The sequence below is a fragment of the Uloborus diversus genome, unplaced genomic scaffold (assembly GCF_026930045.1).
Source record: "Uloborus diversus isolate 005 unplaced genomic scaffold, Udiv.v.3.1 scaffold_468, whole genome shotgun sequence".
Classification (NCBI taxonomy): Eukaryota; Metazoa; Arthropoda; class Arachnida; order Araneae; family Uloboridae; genus Uloborus; species Uloborus diversus.
In genome coordinates, this window is record NW_026558646.1 from 46,977 (window position 1) to 64,307 (window position 17,331).

General features: G+C 33.5%; 1 protein-coding gene across 1 annotated transcript in view; it reads right to left on the minus strand.

Moving 5' to 3' along the window:
* LOC129233494 (peptidyl-prolyl cis-trans isomerase D-like) overlaps positions 1–17,331 on the minus strand; it is a 78,239-nt gene that overhangs the window by 20,080 nt on the left and 40,828 nt on the right. The window contains exons 6-8 of the mRNA XM_054867513.1: positions 8,274–8,380; positions 6,898–6,987; positions 777–834 (exon numbers count right to left, since the gene is read on the minus strand). Coding sequence (XP_054723488.1) covers positions 777–834; positions 6,898–6,987; positions 8,274–8,380 — 255 coding nt within the window. The remainder of the gene's footprint in view (positions 1–776; positions 835–6,897; positions 6,988–8,273; positions 8,381–17,331) is intronic.

Below are 17,331 nucleotides of genomic sequence, written 5' to 3' on the forward strand. Positions count from 1 at the left end.
ATATATCGAAGTAACAAATTTCCGGAAAAAAATTCGTTACATAGAAACGATCTTATTTTATCGTACAAATCTCCTAAAACACTATAATTAAAGCTAATTTTCGTGTATAAAACCCAATTTCTAATTTATATGAGCATCGGATTAAATGAAAGTTGAAAAATAAAAAAATAACAGAAATTACACTTTGGCGCCTTCATACATCTCGATCCTTCGGCAATTCAACTTGATCCGCAACATGAGGGGGATATTCGTTTTGACAAATCGAGAGAAAAGTAAAAAATCAATCTACTTAACCTGAATGATTTTTACTGAAGCTGAAAAGACTGGGAATGATAATCAACAGACAAAAAGGATAACTGGAAACTGATTTTACAGTGTTACTGGTTACAATTAAGATTTGAAATAAACTTGAGGGAATTTAAGAACTCCAGAACGGAACAACGACCTATCTACACACCCCTCAACCCCAGATTCCTTTTGAGTTTCGTAGCAACCTTTAGCGAACATAATTTTCTCCCCTAACCTTCATTTTTCATGAGACAAACAGTCTGAAGTGGGAAAAAAAATTCCATATATAGAGATTTTTTCGATATATAGAAACAATTTTTCTATGTAATGAACATAGAAATTGGCTGGGATTTCGATATATAGAAAATTTCGATACGTGGAAGTTCGATATATGGAGGTTCGACTGTACTTATAATCAAGCTAATTTAACAGTCCACAAAAAAATCATCAAAATGTTTTACGACACTGGAAGATGGGAATGAACATACCTCATCGCAATCTTCTAAAGCTCTGTCATATAATTTAAGCTTCAACTTGCAAGCAGCACTGAAAAGAAACAGGGAGGAAAATTGAATCAACTTTCAAAGAATGATGTGTTGTTTATCATTTGAGAGACATGAAGCGACTACAGTTTAGTTGTTGATAAACTATTACACAATAATCACACAGGGATAAACAACATAAGCAATTTCAAAATCTATAAATAAAACAAAGAATATGTGTGTATATATATATATATATATATATATATATATATATATATATATATATATATATATATATATATATATATATATATATATATATATATATATATATATATATATATATATATATACAGTTGACGTTCGTTATAACGACCCCTGTCATCCAAACGAAATCGGTCGCTATAACGAAAGGTCGTCATAACGTATTGCAAGTTGTTAAGTCGATTTTGGAAATGCAGGAATAATTTCTCATAGTTATGCTTCATTTTAGAAGCTAATCAAGAAACTAACAAAATAATTTTTTAAAAATTGCGTGAGTTACTTTTTCTTTTTTAAAGTTTTTTGCTGCAATTGTAGAAGCTTTCCGCTTTTTTAGACTTTTTCCATTTGTGATGTTTATCATTTGTGCGCTATTTTCATTATTTCTTTTACCTTATACTAAAAAATAATTCATTTAAATTAACATATTTTACCTTTAGAAACGTATAGTGTTAAAATATTAGTTTTCCGATAGTTAGTCCTGAGATTAGAACAAAAATGTAAACTTAGTTTTGGACGTTATATTGGAATAAACGGTTCAGTTCGCACGCTCTAATGGACAGTAAAATAACATTGCATCTATGGAATTGGAAACGGGACTTCATGCATCGGTCGCTATATTGGAAAGGTCGCAGTAATAGGAGGTTGTTATATAGAGCGTTGACTGTATATATATATATATAAAATAAGCAAACAAAATTTCAAATATTAAACAAATTATATAAAAATAATGATGATAAAAAGGAAACGGATGGCTAATTATCGGAACTTGTTTTCCTAATTAGTCGAGACGAAATCCCCTGCTTTTAGTTTTAGGTTTGAGCTCTTGTTTATCGTTTATAGTTTAGCAAGTGGTGCATTTGCCGAGTGTTACTCCATATTGCATGTACTGGAGCTTAAACATTCTCTTTTAGTTCATTGTTAAATTTTTGGTCGTTTGACCATAATTAATGAATCCTCCACGGCTGATGAGCTCTGGATTCATACTTTATCTTTTCCTATTTAATAGCTATTTGCAATTTTCCTTTTTATCATCATCATTTTTATATAATTTGTTTAATATTTGGAATTTGACTTGCTTATTTTATATTTACTTGGCTTTTTAGTTTTGCTGCGTTGCGCATCTATGGGCTTTTGGTGTGGTCTTTTCAGTATTTTTCACTTTTATTATTATATATATATATCTATACATATAATAAAATAAGATGTTTGTGTGTGTGTGTGTGTTTGTGGCGCGCATCCCGGGAAAACAGTAAGGCCTAGAAAGATGAAATTTAGTATACAGATGCAGTTTTTGCTGAAGATGTGCACCTCGGGCTTCAATTTTTGATATTTTAATTAGAAAAAAAGTTATTTAATGTTTTATGTGTTTTTTTTGCATTTTTTAGTACTTTTCACCTCACAGACCCCGAACCAATCGCACCACACAAATATTTTTTGTACTATAGTGTAGGAAATTTAATTTTAAATATGATGAATGAAAAAATTTTGAAGATAGAGCAATTTTTCTATTTTTTATAAATTTTTGAAAAAACCTTTAATTTGCATTTTTTTCTGGGTTTAGTTTTTTTCGAAAACCATCCTGCAGAAAGTATTGAACCCTCAATTCTAAATTTTTAGTTGGTAATAGTAAAAACATTTCACCCCCCTCAGAAGAAAAAAGTTTTTAAAAATACGCAATAGTTTTTTTTTTACAATTTTTTAATGCAGAACGCAACGCGAGCTCTTCGCTTGCCGACTGAGTTCCGAACTTACCGCATCACGTGATCCAACTGAAATCGTTTGCCTTCTCTTCACCTTTTTTTTTAGTTTTTTTATCTTTTTGCAAGCGCCACTTTTTGCATACTATGGGGGAACATAGAGCTTTTTTTTTTTTTTTTGCGGGCAATATTAATTAAATAAGCCAGCGGTTTTTGGCACGATCTCTGTTTCCGTTACGGATTGACGGTTAGGTTAGGTAGATGCAGAGATAGATAGAGATTGAGAGGACAAAAAATGTTTTTTTCGAATTAATACTTATATAAATAAAAAAAGATTGTTAATTACTGGTCAGAGGTAGATATGCATAGATTGTATAGATAGATAGACAAATATAGAGGTCGATATAGTAGATGGACAGCAAGAAGGAGACATGCCCGTCATTTAAGGAACTTCAAAGGGGTGTCAATGCCCCCCCCCCACACACACCATGACTTTGAAAAAACAATGCTTTCACATAAAAGTGGAAGTGCTTTTTGTTATTTTTCGACAAATTTTGCATGAAGAATACACCGTTTGTGTCTCCCCTCCCCCTCCTTTAAAAATATTCCAAACGACGGAACTGGAGATAGATCTAGAAGATATTTTATTCAAATTACTAATGATATAGATAGATAGAGATTGATTGATACCACGACGTTTATTTAAGCAGCCGCCGAAGGCGGCAACATTGGTGTAAAAGGGCGAATGATAATATTAATATATAGAAAAAAACATTAATAATACTGTCGCTAAATTGTCTAAGCAGCCGCCGAAGGCGGCAATCCTGGCGCAAAAAGGCGGACCAGCTGGTCGCCGTAGGCGGCTAGTATATATATAAAATAAGCAAGCCAAATTCCAAATATTAAACAAATTATATAAAAATAATGATGATAAAAAGGAAAATTGCAAGTAGCTATTAAATAGGAAAAGATAAAGTATGAATCCAGAGCTCATCAGCCGTGGAGGATTCATTAATTAAAATTTTTCCAACTATGAACTAAAAGAGAATGTTTAAGCTCCAGTACATGCAATATAGAGTAACATTGGGCAAATGCACCACATGCTAAACTATAAACAAGAGCTCAAACCTAACCTTTGAGCCGGCACGTGTGAAGTTTCAGTTTAAGGTTGTCATCCTTTGATGCCCAGTCCCATACAAATGAGGCAAGTATAAGTAGTGCGATGATTTCAGTCGTTCATTCTCTTTTTCTTTTGCTCTGCCCCTTGGGTGTTAGGTCCGGTAGGTGTTGGGGAGTTGTGAACTCCGCCTCCGCTCATAGCCAGGGTTTATTTTTATTAATTTATGTTGTGCGTTTATTTCAGGGGTGATTGTGAGTTCATCAAAAAATACCCGAAAGTTTCAAAGCGAGAACGGGGGTAATCTTTGGCCCCTATTACTTAAGTGCACCTTTGCCATAGTTTTAAATAGTTCAATAGTCAGAGTCGAAATAGTGTGTGTACATTTGATTAAAATTTTAATGGGTTACAAAGTTACTTTTGAGCTGGCGTTATACAAAATTATCTTGACATTTCTCCATAGGTGTCCATCTTAAGGCTCTTGCAGGTATATTTGATGAGTATTACATAATTTTTTTTAAATGGTGGAGGTAGGGAGATAAAAGCATAACAAAAAAAACATAACTCCCATATTTTCGGGCATAAAAATACCGGAAATACGTCCGAAAATACCGGAAATTCGTTAAAATACCGGAACACAATCACCCCCGGTTTATTTATTTTAGTTTCAGTGGATCAATAAGCTTTGGGTATGCTTTTAAACAAGCTTCCAATGTTCATTTCTTCACATCGACATTCATTCTGCATATTCCACTGCGTTGTATTATCTCTGCTTGTATAAGCAAGTAATATTGTTGACCGACTTACGGAACTCGGCTTTCCGTTTAAGAACCATAAGTTTTCCTTATCAGCGATCTAATGAGCCGAATTTCAATAATTCTTGGATAGGCAATGAATAGTAAGGGGTCATTCGCAAACCGGCAACAGTTTCCTGTTGTCGTGCAGAGTGTTTCATGACAAAAACAGATTACTTGCGACAGATCCCCCATGGTTCGCCCCATACCCAAGAATTATTAAAATTTGGCTCATAAGATCGCCGATAACTTTTTAAATGTCAAAGATATCCAGCTGGAATTTTACTATGAGTTGCATGATCTATGTGGGTTTTGAAGTATGAAGATTATAAATTGCAATTTTTTTCATGCATGCGCATTGAAAAATTAACTGCTTGAAACGCTCATATTTCATTCAATTTTTAATCCTTTAATTTCAACCTTTATTATTATGTTCCTCTCGTATGCCGTCGATTATTCTGAAAGTTTAGTAACATGTGACAGAAAACTCCGAGTCGAAAACCTTCAAATAAAATTTATATTTTAGAAAAAAAAATGCTTATACCTCCGTAGGTATAGGAGATACCCTCACGAAAATATAAAAATAAATTCTACATAGTTTGTTAACTTATTTCCAAAATTTATGCCTCACTCCCAGCTAATTACAATGAATGATGGTCAAAAACCCATTTCTGTATTCTCGATTTGTTGCTGGTCCTCTAAATGAATAGTAGATTTGGTTTTTACTGAAGACTTGAGTACTAATTTTATGTGGAAAAAACTACAGAGCAATCGGTCTCCTATTACTCAAGAAATCCGTTAAATGAATTTTTGAAAGCGTCCCAATGCTTTTGGTCATATTGTGTATATGCATAGGGGTAGGGATGCATGCGTGTGTGGTCACTGACTGCTTAATTGGCAAAACGGGAGCGTGCATAAGGTCCGGAACCACTTATCTAGTTGAAACAGGGTTCGTACTCAATTTCAGAAATTAAATGAAGGAGTTTTGAAAGAGTACTTTTGAGCTATCCTTATATATATAAATTTTGTCACTTTTTTTCAACAGATTTGAACCCCTTCGTCACACTTTACCTTTCTCATTTCCTTGTCACATGTCCTATTTTTCAGAAACATATTGTTATGATAACTGTGTGGTGTCACTTTTGCCACCCTCTCTTTCCCTTGTCACAATTTCATGAGCCCGCCTTCCCTCAAGGCATGACATCCCTTGTGGATGACTCTTTTTACAATGTCGAAACTGAAATTTACTGAACAATTGCTTTTTTAACAAAATCACTTATATATATTATAGTACATCTACTAATGCATTTTTCCAATATTTAAATATTGAACTAGCGGACTTTTGCTACTGAGGGTGTGGTGGAGTTAAAAGCAATAATCATAATACTTGACAAAATAGCCAAGCACCATTTAAGCATGATTTAATTCCCTTATGAAATATCTTAGTCATCTAATAATATTTTCACATTCAACTTTTATGACTTCTATACCCAATTTATAAATCACATCAAATTATAAATTACTTCATGAGAAAAAAATATCAAATTACTACATTAAAATTGCTCTTATACCTTCGCCCCTGTGGCAAAGTTAGGTTGTTGCTCGAAGTATTTTAAACTACTGTCATAGAGGACGATTATGTAGTCTTGATCCAAAAAAGAAGGAGTTCTGAAGGATTTTGTAGTAAGTTACAATTAAAATACACCACCAGCTCAGTTATTCCATCCGAGGACTGCAGTTTCGTGCTTTTTAGCACTCATCAGCCCGGAATAGGAATCACGTGAGCTGGTGGCGAAAATCCTCTTAAGGGAGCCAAGAGAGCCAAACAAACTGGTAGCTAATGCAGAATTAGAAAACCAGATGAGCGACCGCAGCAATGGTGCGGTTAATACAACAAAATACCATGCCTTGCCATCAATCTTTGAGTTGAACGCACCATTGCTGCGGTCACTCATCTGGTTTCCTAATTCTGCATTAGCTACCAGTTTGTTTGGCTCTCTTGGCTCTCTTAAGAGGATTTTCGTCACCAGCTCACGTGATTCCTCTTCCGGGCTGATGAGTGCTAAAAAGCACGAAACTGCAGTCCTCGGATGGAATAACTGAGCTGGCGGTGTATTTTAAGGAGTTCTGAAGGAGCTAATACCAAAATGAAGGAGTTTGAAGGGCCCTTCAAAAAAATTGTCCCAAATGAAGGAGTATTGGAGGAGTTTTGAAGGAGAGTACGAACCCTGTGAAAGCACCAAAATAAGTACCTGTTTAAAATGCAGGGCAGCACTAGGACATTCATCCTCTTCTCTACGTTCGGGGAGGCCTCGTTCGTTTCGTGCAGTTTGTTCAGGTACCTGAAACGGACAGCAGAAGCATTAAAATGAAGAAGTCGACGACCCACTTTCAGAAACAAAATCTCACTCTGATGAAGGCGATGAGAACGGAAATCTATTTCGCTTTTCACGAGGATGGATTCCGAAAAAAATCCCCTTTAATACGGCAGAATACCTATTACCCTTTGGGCAGTTTGCCCGTAAAGTGTACGTGGTACCCGAAATTGGCCTCATCTGGTTTGCCCGTACAGCATACGGGCATCGATGTTTTGTCCTTTCCTTTTCTGGTTTGCACGCATTTTTCACTATTGAAAGAGACTATTTAGTACAGTGAAACCTCAATAAGTAGTCAACCGGTTAAGTGGTCGTTTTTCTTTGGTCCCGACAAGGTCTCATTCACAGTAATGTAAAATGACCCTCCTTTACTGGTCGCCAAATTTAATTTTACCCGCTTAACTAATCACTCAAAAATTGTTTTTTTTTTTTAAATTCCTTTTCCTTATCGGATCTTAGAAAATAGTGTCGGACTGAGTTGACAGGCTGTTCGATAGTCATTTTTCCTTGAAATCTCGATCATCGGTTCTGGTCGTTCAAAGCATACTTCTTGCTGTGACTCTGCCGAGAGTATGAATCAAATTCCTTTCAGCAAGACATACAAAATCTAATACCCGGAGAAAGTTAGCCAGGACTTAACATCCGTTCAAGGAACAACAAACACAAAATTTAAAGCTTGATGTATGTTAGAAGAGATAATTCTTTTCCCTAAGCAACAACTTCATCAGTCAACATTGAAGGATGGTATTAATGTATCGTAACTACATTAAAATAAGTTGTTAAAAAGTAATGTATAAGTAAGAGAAAATAAAACAAAGTAACTATCATTAGTATTTTTCCCCCTTTTTAATATTTCCACTAATTTATAAACATAGATTACATAAGCTATTGTTTTTCTCACAGAATTCTACTGCTATTCATGAATATTTCTAGGGCATTTTTTTTTTCTTCCTTAATTTCCCACTCCACATAAGTAGTCACTCCACCTAAGTGGTCAAAATTTTTTGGTCCCTTGAGTGACGACTTAACGAGGTTTACGAGGTTTTACTGTATATGTATTTTTCACCTGAGTGTTATTTGTCTGCGCAAGTAACCGGTGATCAACCGAAAGCGTCAGATGAAGCATTGGTTCGTGAGCAACCGGTTAGTAATCGCTGACGTCATTGCTGTCACGTGATTAACCAACCAATCGTCCTCGTCGAACGTAAGCTTTGAAGCCTTGTAAAATGACTACCGAGTAAAAGATGACCTACCTCAAAGCTTTCTTGTATTTCATATTCGCATTGACATAATCTTCCTTCCTGAAGTAGATATTACCCGACAATTTGATTTTGTCCGCAACTTTCAACACCAGATCAACCTGGAAAAAAAAAAAATACTCGAAATGAATTTTTAAATGAACGACACAGATTTCTTCTATACTTGCTTGCAACTGAAGTCGACAATGACGTCACAGAAGCGGAAGAAAAAACCGAGTGGACAGATAAAATGTCACACTTACTAGCTACCTCCCCTACCTTCTTCGCTAATAAGAGAAGATCGTTACATGTCTATGAGCTGCTATTTGCTGGTGCGTCAAATGGGCGAAGTGCTCCGAGCTGCTTCACTGGGAAAATTGAAAATATTTGACGATTGACAGGAATTATGACAAAAAAGGGTAACGTATGCGTGCGTTTAACTAACTAATCCGATTTCTAAAGTCAAAAGTGTAATTTCACCCGAATATCAGACCAGGCGCCAGGGACTATTTCATTCTCTTCACCTTACAGGGGCCAATCCAGGATATTTTTCTCGCCTCTTTTGTGAAAGTATTGCATCATTCTATTTTTGTGAAAGTTTTTTTTTTTTTTTTTGTCAGCATTGTTTTTGAACTTTTAGAGTCATCCTAAGTTTTGTAAAAGAGAAGTAGAACAAGTGAAATTTTAGTTGGAAAAGTGTAAATGTCATCTAGTATTATTTTTAACAGGTTTTGTTTTTTGGGGAGTGGGGGGAGCTAAAATACCATCGAAATTTCAGCTTAATGGGCTATGTATTGTGTACAATATTGGAAATTATGAGAAAAAAGTTTCCCCAAAACAGATGTTTAAAGATTGCGATAATATTGCATAAATACACTTTGGCGAGAAACAGCTAAAAATTAGTTAAAATATCACAAAAAGGTTGCTATTTAAGTGATTGTTCATATAAACCTGCTTAGAATTTTATGTTATAAGTAAATTTTGATTTAAACGGAGAAGAAAATTTTATATTTTAAAATGCGAATTTTTGTGAAATTTTCGATGTTTTTCTGAAGCTGCCTGATTTTATTACTTGATTTTTGTGAAAATACCTATTTCAAAACAAGATTTTTGTGAAGGTACCGAAAAACGGTAGCAAAATCAGCCTATATTGGGCCCTGCCTTAGCATATTTCTCCATAGATAAGTAAGCTCGCAAGCGAATATAATGAAACTATTTTCTACTTCAGGGTAAAAACTATGTGGATGCTTACTTTTAGAGAGCTCAAAATGTTCAATAGATTTTTTGTTGCATTTGAATTTTTCTGTGGTGCTTTTTCGGGATTGTATGGCATCACTGATACCGACATCAGAAAAGTACCTTCCGGCTTGCAATCGGTCAAGGTGAATCGAGATCAGGGTTCAGTTGGGTTCAAAGGTTCTTTAGCATAAAAGCTAAAATTGTGGGAAATGTTTTAACAAAATGCTAAAATGTTACATACTCGCATATCTTTCTAAATGTCTCAGTGTGTTTCATCTCCAGTTCAAAATAAAATTCTTATTTCATCTCTATGGCATCCTTAAAGAAATAAGTACAGCAGCTATTTTTTTTAACGTAAAGTGGAAAAAAAACCCTACATATTTGGTTTTTAGAGCGTTGCACTCTCTTCCTCCTAATAATGCAGTTATTGAGAGTTAGTTACTATCTATGCTATTGAGAAGGGCATAATGCCAGAAGACTAAGTAATGGTGACTTCATAGTAATTTTTAAATCTTAGCTGAAGATTTAAAAAAGATTAAGTTGACTATCGTCGTGCTGCTTCCTCTCTTGGATTATACATTGTTCCTCTCTCACTTTTTTTTTAAAAATAATTTATTTTTTGTTTGAGCAAAAAAGCGAAAATGCTTTACTTTGTTTGCGCAATTGAGATAGTGTTTTCGCATTTTGCGAAAAATGCGATCCTAGCGGAAACCCTGATCGAGATGGGCAATGAATTAAAACCAGGCTTTAATCTAAATTTCAGAAAACGAAACACCAGCAATACACAAAAGTTAAATGATTGCCATTCAAAACAAATCAATCCCATGGCATACAAGAAGAAATTTCTAGTACGTCATGTTGTCAAGAACAATTATAAAAAAGTCTGCAACAACCGATCAACTGTAAACAAATTACAAGATCAATATTCTAAAAAGATAAGATAATAAAAATTAACTAACATAGGGCCCAATACAGGCTCATTTTACTACCGTTTTTTGTAACCTTCACAAAATTTCCTTTTTTTTTAAATCTGTACTTTTACAAAAATCAAGTAATAAAATCAACAGCTGCACAAAACTAACTTTGAAAATCTGCACAGTCAGAAAACAATATTGAACGAACTGATGTGTGCATCACATGACTTCCTTTTACTCCAATTTAATGTCATTTTCCCATTATTGCAATTTTAATGTGATTTAATAGTTTATTCTCTAAATATCACCAACAGTGGACAAATTAAAACCAGATGTAAAAAAAAAAAAAAATTGCCAATTTTGTGGCCAAGTTGGCGACCAAAAGACTGGCGATCTATCGCCAAGTGTCCGCCAAATTGTAACACACTTGAGTTTACATCGAAATTAACAATGATTTCCCGCCCCCTTAAGAAGATTCCCCAAAAGATCCCCTTAAAAATACCCGAATGCAACCAAAAGGGGAGGTGCCCAACTAGGCCACACTAGGAGTCTACGTACCAAATTTCAACTCTCTAGGACATATCGTTCTTGAGTTATGCGACATACATACGCACATCCGCACATACATTTGTATATAGACGTCACGAGAAATTGTAACTAACTCGGGAATGGTCAAAATGGATATTTCGAGTGTCTATACGTTCTTAGGCATTTATCTACGTGTGGTCGAGTCAAAAAAAAAACTCAACATTCATTTGGGGGTGAGCAAAATGGAAATGAAGGTCGATTTTTGAGTGAAAATTTTTTCGCTAATTACTTCCTTTTTAGTAAAAGGAAGTAAAAATCGAAATTTTCACAAAAATCCGCATTTTAAAATAGAAAGCTTGTTTTTCTCTGAACAGTTTACTTATAAAATAAAACGCCAAGATGATTCATATAAACAATTACTGAGGGAACAACATTTTTGAAGCATTTTATTTTAACTCATTTATAGCATTTTTTCGTCAAGTAAGAATCGAAATTTTCACAAAAATCCGCATTTTAAAATAGAAAGCTTGTTTTTCTCTGAACAGTTTACTTATAAAATAAAACGCCAAGATGATTCATATAAACAATTACTGAGGGAACAACATTTTTGAAGCATTTTATTTTAACTCATTTATAGCATTTTTTCGTCAAGTAAGAATCGAAATTTTCACAAAAATCTGCATTTTAAAATAGAAAGCTTGTTTTTCTCTGAACAGTTTACTTATAAAATAAAACGCCAAGATGATTCATATAAACAATTACTGAGGGAACAACATTTTTGAAGCATTTTATTTTAACTCATTTATAGCATTTTTTCGTCAAGTAAGAATCGAAATTTTCACAAAAATCCGCATTTTCAAATAGAAAGCTTGTTTTTCTCTGAACAGTTTACTTATAAAATAAAACGCCAAGATGATTCATATAAACAATTACTGAGGGAACAACATTTTTGAAGCATTTTATTTTAACTCATTTATAGCATTTTTTCGTCAAGTAAGAATCGAAATTTTCACAAAAATCCGCATTTTAAAATAGAAAGCTTGTTTTTCTCTGAACAGTTTACTTATAAAATAAAACGCCAAAATGATTTATATAAACAAAAACTTAGGGAACAACATTTTTGTAGCATTTTAACTCATTAATAGCAGTTTTTCGTCAAATTGCATTTAAAAATCTTCTAGCGTCAGTTTTGGGGGTCGTTTTTCGGATGATTTCCTGAGTTGTACACAGTACAAAGCCCATTGAACTGAAATACGATGGTATTTTTTGTTCTTAGGTTTTTAGCCCCCCCCCCCCAAAAAAAAACTGTTAGAAGCAATAGTAGATGACATTTGCACTTTTCAAACTAACCTTTAATTTGCTCTTTTTTTTCTTTAATAAAAATTAGAAAGTGCCTTTAAAAAATTACAAAATCAATGCTGATGAAAAAAAAAAAACCAAACTTGCACAATAGAATATTGATGCAATACTTCCACAAAAATAGATAGTGAAAAAAAAATCCTGGATTAGCCAATGAAACTAAATGAAAGAATGATACAAATAAGTCGAATAATAAGAATTTGCTCTGAAAGGCAGGGGTGCTCCCCCCCCCCCACCCAAGTTCAATAACACTAATTCCCCCTCCCCCCTAAAAAATATCAACCCTCTTTCCCTTTTTTATTTTTAGCTCTCTGTTTTGATTTATTCATTTAAAAAATATTTATTTGTTTTTAATTATTTTTTCCTATTATTATTTTATTAGAAAAGTTCTGACTTTTAATGACAAAAACACACACAAACTAAATAAATAAATGAAATGAAATCTAAACAGAATAAAATTAAATAAAACAAATAATTTAAATTAAAAATAAATCAATGAATAAATTAATAAATAAATTTTAATAAATAAATTTAAAAAAATTAACCCCTCCCCCAATTTTAATGGCACTGATTTGTGCCATCACCCCCCCCCCTCACCCCCTAGCACCCCTGCTGATAGGGAATCCAAAACAGATTAGGATACCCACTAATTCATCTCCATTCTGCCAAATTTCCGGGTGAGCCAGAATCTCATTTAAACTTGGTAACAAACATAGTAATATTAGTTAAATTAAACGGTGCGTAAAAGTAGGCTCTGAACATATTTTTGCATGCATTCATTAAAAAATCATATTTTTATTTTCAAAAAGTACAATCTCCAAATTTTTTGACTCTAAAAAACTTTTTTCGTGCAAAAATATTCAAGTTACATCTTATTTGAAATGACCCCCAATACAATTGCTGATAAAATAAGCTATCACAAAACTCTAGCTGCACAGAACTTGTCATAAAACTTTTAAAGCATGGTGGAAAACTTATTTTTAAAGTATTTTTTAGCAAAATTCAATTTATATCAACTTAGAAAGCAGAATACAGTCGAACCTCCATATATCGAACTTCCACTTATCAAAATTTTCTATATATCGAAATCCCAGCAAATTTCTATGTTCATTACATAGAAAAATTGTTTCTATATATGGGAAAAATCTCTATATATCGAATTCTTTTTCGAGACATTCGTACATTTTTTTTTCCCCTCTAGACTTTGTCTTATGAACAATGAAGATTAGAGGAAAAAATTATGTTCACTAAAGGTTGCTACGAAACTTGTAAGAAATCTGGGGTAGAGGGGTAAGTAGATAGGTCGTTTCGTTCTGGAATTCTTAAATTCCTCCAAGTTTATTTCAAATCTTAGTTGTAACCAGTAACACTGTAAAATCAGTTTCAAGTTCTCCCTTTTTGTCCGTTGATTATCATTCCTAGTCTTTTTAGCTTCAGTAAAAATCATTCAAGTTAAATAGATTGATTTTTTACTTTTCTCTCGATTACTGTCAAAACAAAACCCCCCTTAAGTTGCGAATCAAGTTAATTGCCGAAGAATGAAGATGTATGACGGCGCAAAAATGTCATTTCTGTTATTTTTTTATTTTTAAACTTTCATTTATTTTGATGCTTGTATAAATTAGAAATTGGGTTTCATGCACGAAAATTAGTTTTAATTTTAATGTTTTAGGAGATTTTTAGGATTAAATAAGATTGTTTCTTTATATTGAAATTTCTATATATCAAATTTTTTTCTGGCAATTTGCTACTTCGATATATGTAGGTCCGACTGTACTTGACAATGTTTTGCAAGATAAAATCATTTGACCAACATGGTTCTTAAGGGCAAACTGGCCAGGGGATACCCGACTGAGCCAAATTCTTAGGGGGGGCAACTTAAGAAGCCGACTCTTTTTCGTCAAACAAATTTTCCTAAAAAAAATTACTTAAGCTCTTCTCCTTGAAATTCAAGTCGAAATTGTGTATAAAGTAAAATGGGAAAAGTTCTATAGAACTGAAATTGATGCTATATAATAGTGGTGCCCAACCTTTTTCATTTTTAAGTTGGGCCACACTTCATGTTAAGAAGAATATCGCGGGCCAGAACAAATATGAAGATTTTTTTTCTAAATAGACCAGGGTTGTAGCTTTGGCCGGCCAAAACTGATTTTATCCAGGCCACTGGCTAAAACCAGCCAAAACTGGATTTAACCACCATAGGACTGGCCCAGGGTTTCCGCTACGGTCGCATTTTTCGCAAAATGCGAAAACACTATCAAAATTGCGAAAATTAAGCAATGCATTTTCTCTTTTTTGCTCAAATAAAAAATAAATTAGTTTTTTAAATAAAGAAGAAATGTATGATCCTAGAGAGGAAGCGTGTATGGCGATAATCAACTTAATCTTTTTTAAATCTTAGCTAAGATGTTTAAACTACAATTAAGTTCAATAACTATTAGTCTCATCCAGCATTATGTCCCCCCAAAAACTGCTCTATAAGGAGGAGGAGACTGCAACGTTCTAAACACCAATCGTGTTTTCTTTTTTTATTTTATGTTTTAAAAAAATTGCTGTTGTACTTATTTCTTCAAGGATGTCACAAATGAAATATGAATTTTATTTTCAACCGGCGATGAAACACACTGAGGCATATATAAATATATGAGAATGTGTAACATTTTAGCATTTTGCTAACATTTTTCCATCAATTTTAGCTTTTATGCTAAAGAACTTTTGAACCCAGCTTAAACCCTGGACAGGCCAAAACTAAATTACGTAAAAATACACCTCTAATTTGCGTGTATGTGAGAGATGTGTGTTTTGCAACTAATAAATCTGTTAGTTGGAAGTTGTTCAACTCAGCATATGAATTTTAGTTCACTAAATTCGTGGAAGTATAATTTACATTATTATATAAATAGTAGTGTGAACAAATTTTAACTTTGCTCAAAATTAATAACTGAAACTGCTCACAACTAAAACAAAAGACATAAGGAATACAAAACAGCCTGTAACATAAATATAGTAACTTTTCAGTAGTGTTGCCTTTTAATTTTCAAAAATGTTTTCCCCCCGTACCTTTCGTTTTGTTTTTAAAAAATATGCCAATGTTTATAAAAGAAGTTCCTTTTTTTCTCTCTCATTTATTCTTCAAAGTTACTTGAAATACTTTGTACGTTTGTGTGTGAGAATTAAAATTTATCTATTCAGCTTACAATGTTTCACTCTATTATTTTTTTAATGTTACTGCACATTTTTCATGTAAACCTTATCTTACATGCTGTAATTTTTACAAACTGTAAAACATGCTATTTAGGTAATGAAAGGTGATTGATTATGGTTTGTTTTCCATTTCTTTTTGATAATTTATTATTTGGTTTTCATTTAAAATTTGATAATTATCTAAGTGGCCAAAACCGGATAAAACTGATTTTATCCCGGGCGGTTTTAACCGGTTTTATCCATGGTTAAAACCACCACTGGCCGAAACTCTTACAACCCTGAAATAGACTGGGAAAACAAGGAAAATGAATGACAATTACAAACCAAAACTTGCTTTCATTCGGCTCAAAGATAGCCTAAATAAGGCTTCCAATCTCAAAAAAGCATCCTGAATCCTTTAATACCACAAAAGATTTGGAATTGACTTAAATTCGAGAAAGATTTCATGATGAAAGATTAAAGATGCTTGTACCTTGCATCCCTTGTGATATCTCCTATAGTTTCCAAACCAAGCCTAAAGTCGCATTTTTAGATCCTCAAAAGCGAAAAACTTGGCAGAAGAGCAGGGTTTGCCGATATATATCATGATATATATCCGATATTTATTTTGAAAGTATGATATTTTGATATTTTCGATATCTATTTTTTCAACTACAGTATTTTCAATATGAAAATTATATTAATCATGGTAATATCGTTCATTTTTGAAAATGGCCAAAAAGTTATGTACAGTGAAACTTCAATGAGCGACCACCTCCATTAACGACCACTTTTCTGAGGCACCGATTTTCCTCGTATATGGCTAATGTTAAAATACCTCTGGGAAAGACCATTTTGAAACCTCTCACAACGACCAGAAAATTGTGAACCTCAGCATTAACAAACATAGGAATTTTTGTTAGAGAAAACTGAGCGGAGCATTCCTAGTTCATTATAGTGGACAAAATCTATTTTTAGCACATTTGAATAGCTCAAGAATCGGTTTCAGTAAAGTTGCATTCTGCGTTTCATCACCATACATCGTAGTGAAAATTCTGAAAAAGCGAGTTATCTCACGCTCGACAAACGTGTAGAAGTTATCAACTTACGCAGGAAAGGAAGATCAGAAAAGAAATTAATGTAAAACGTATATTTTATATTAAAAAAATGTAAGAAAAAAAAAGATTTCTTTAAATACCATACCTGCCAACGTCGGAGAAAAAAAATCCGGAAGATTTTTTTATTTTTATCCACAAGATTTTAACGCAAAATAAAATCAAACAGGACACCTACCCTCTTTACATTTAACAATATATTAGTTATGAATTTCATATCAATTGAAATTACTTTCGTTTAGTAAATATTACTTTTATTGCTTTCTTTAAAAGTTTGGAAATAACATTTGTTACTCATCTTGAAAAAAGAATGAAGCAAAAACGGCTCGAATTGAGAGAATGAGAAGATAATTGGCGCCGAAATTGTGCCCCTAGTCGCCAGGCGCGACGCTCGCTTTGATTGGATCCCGATGAAGTCATGCGCTGTATCACTCCGTGACGTCATCATTTTGCCTCGCTTCTTCTCGTGCCACTCTCCTACGGCAACCTTTCCTCGGCTACTTGGCCTAAAACGCGGTGCCGCGTTCCACAAAAGTATCGTTAGCGCCAAAATTGGCGAGATAATTATTTTTCCTACAAAACGTAAAAAATCCGGAAGATTTTGCTCATGACCGGAAAAAACGGAAAAGGACATAAAAATCCGTAAAACTTCCGGGAAATCCGGAAGGGTTGGCAGGTATGAAATACATTCTTATGATAATGTTCTTGATTAATACAGCTCAGACCACACTCTTC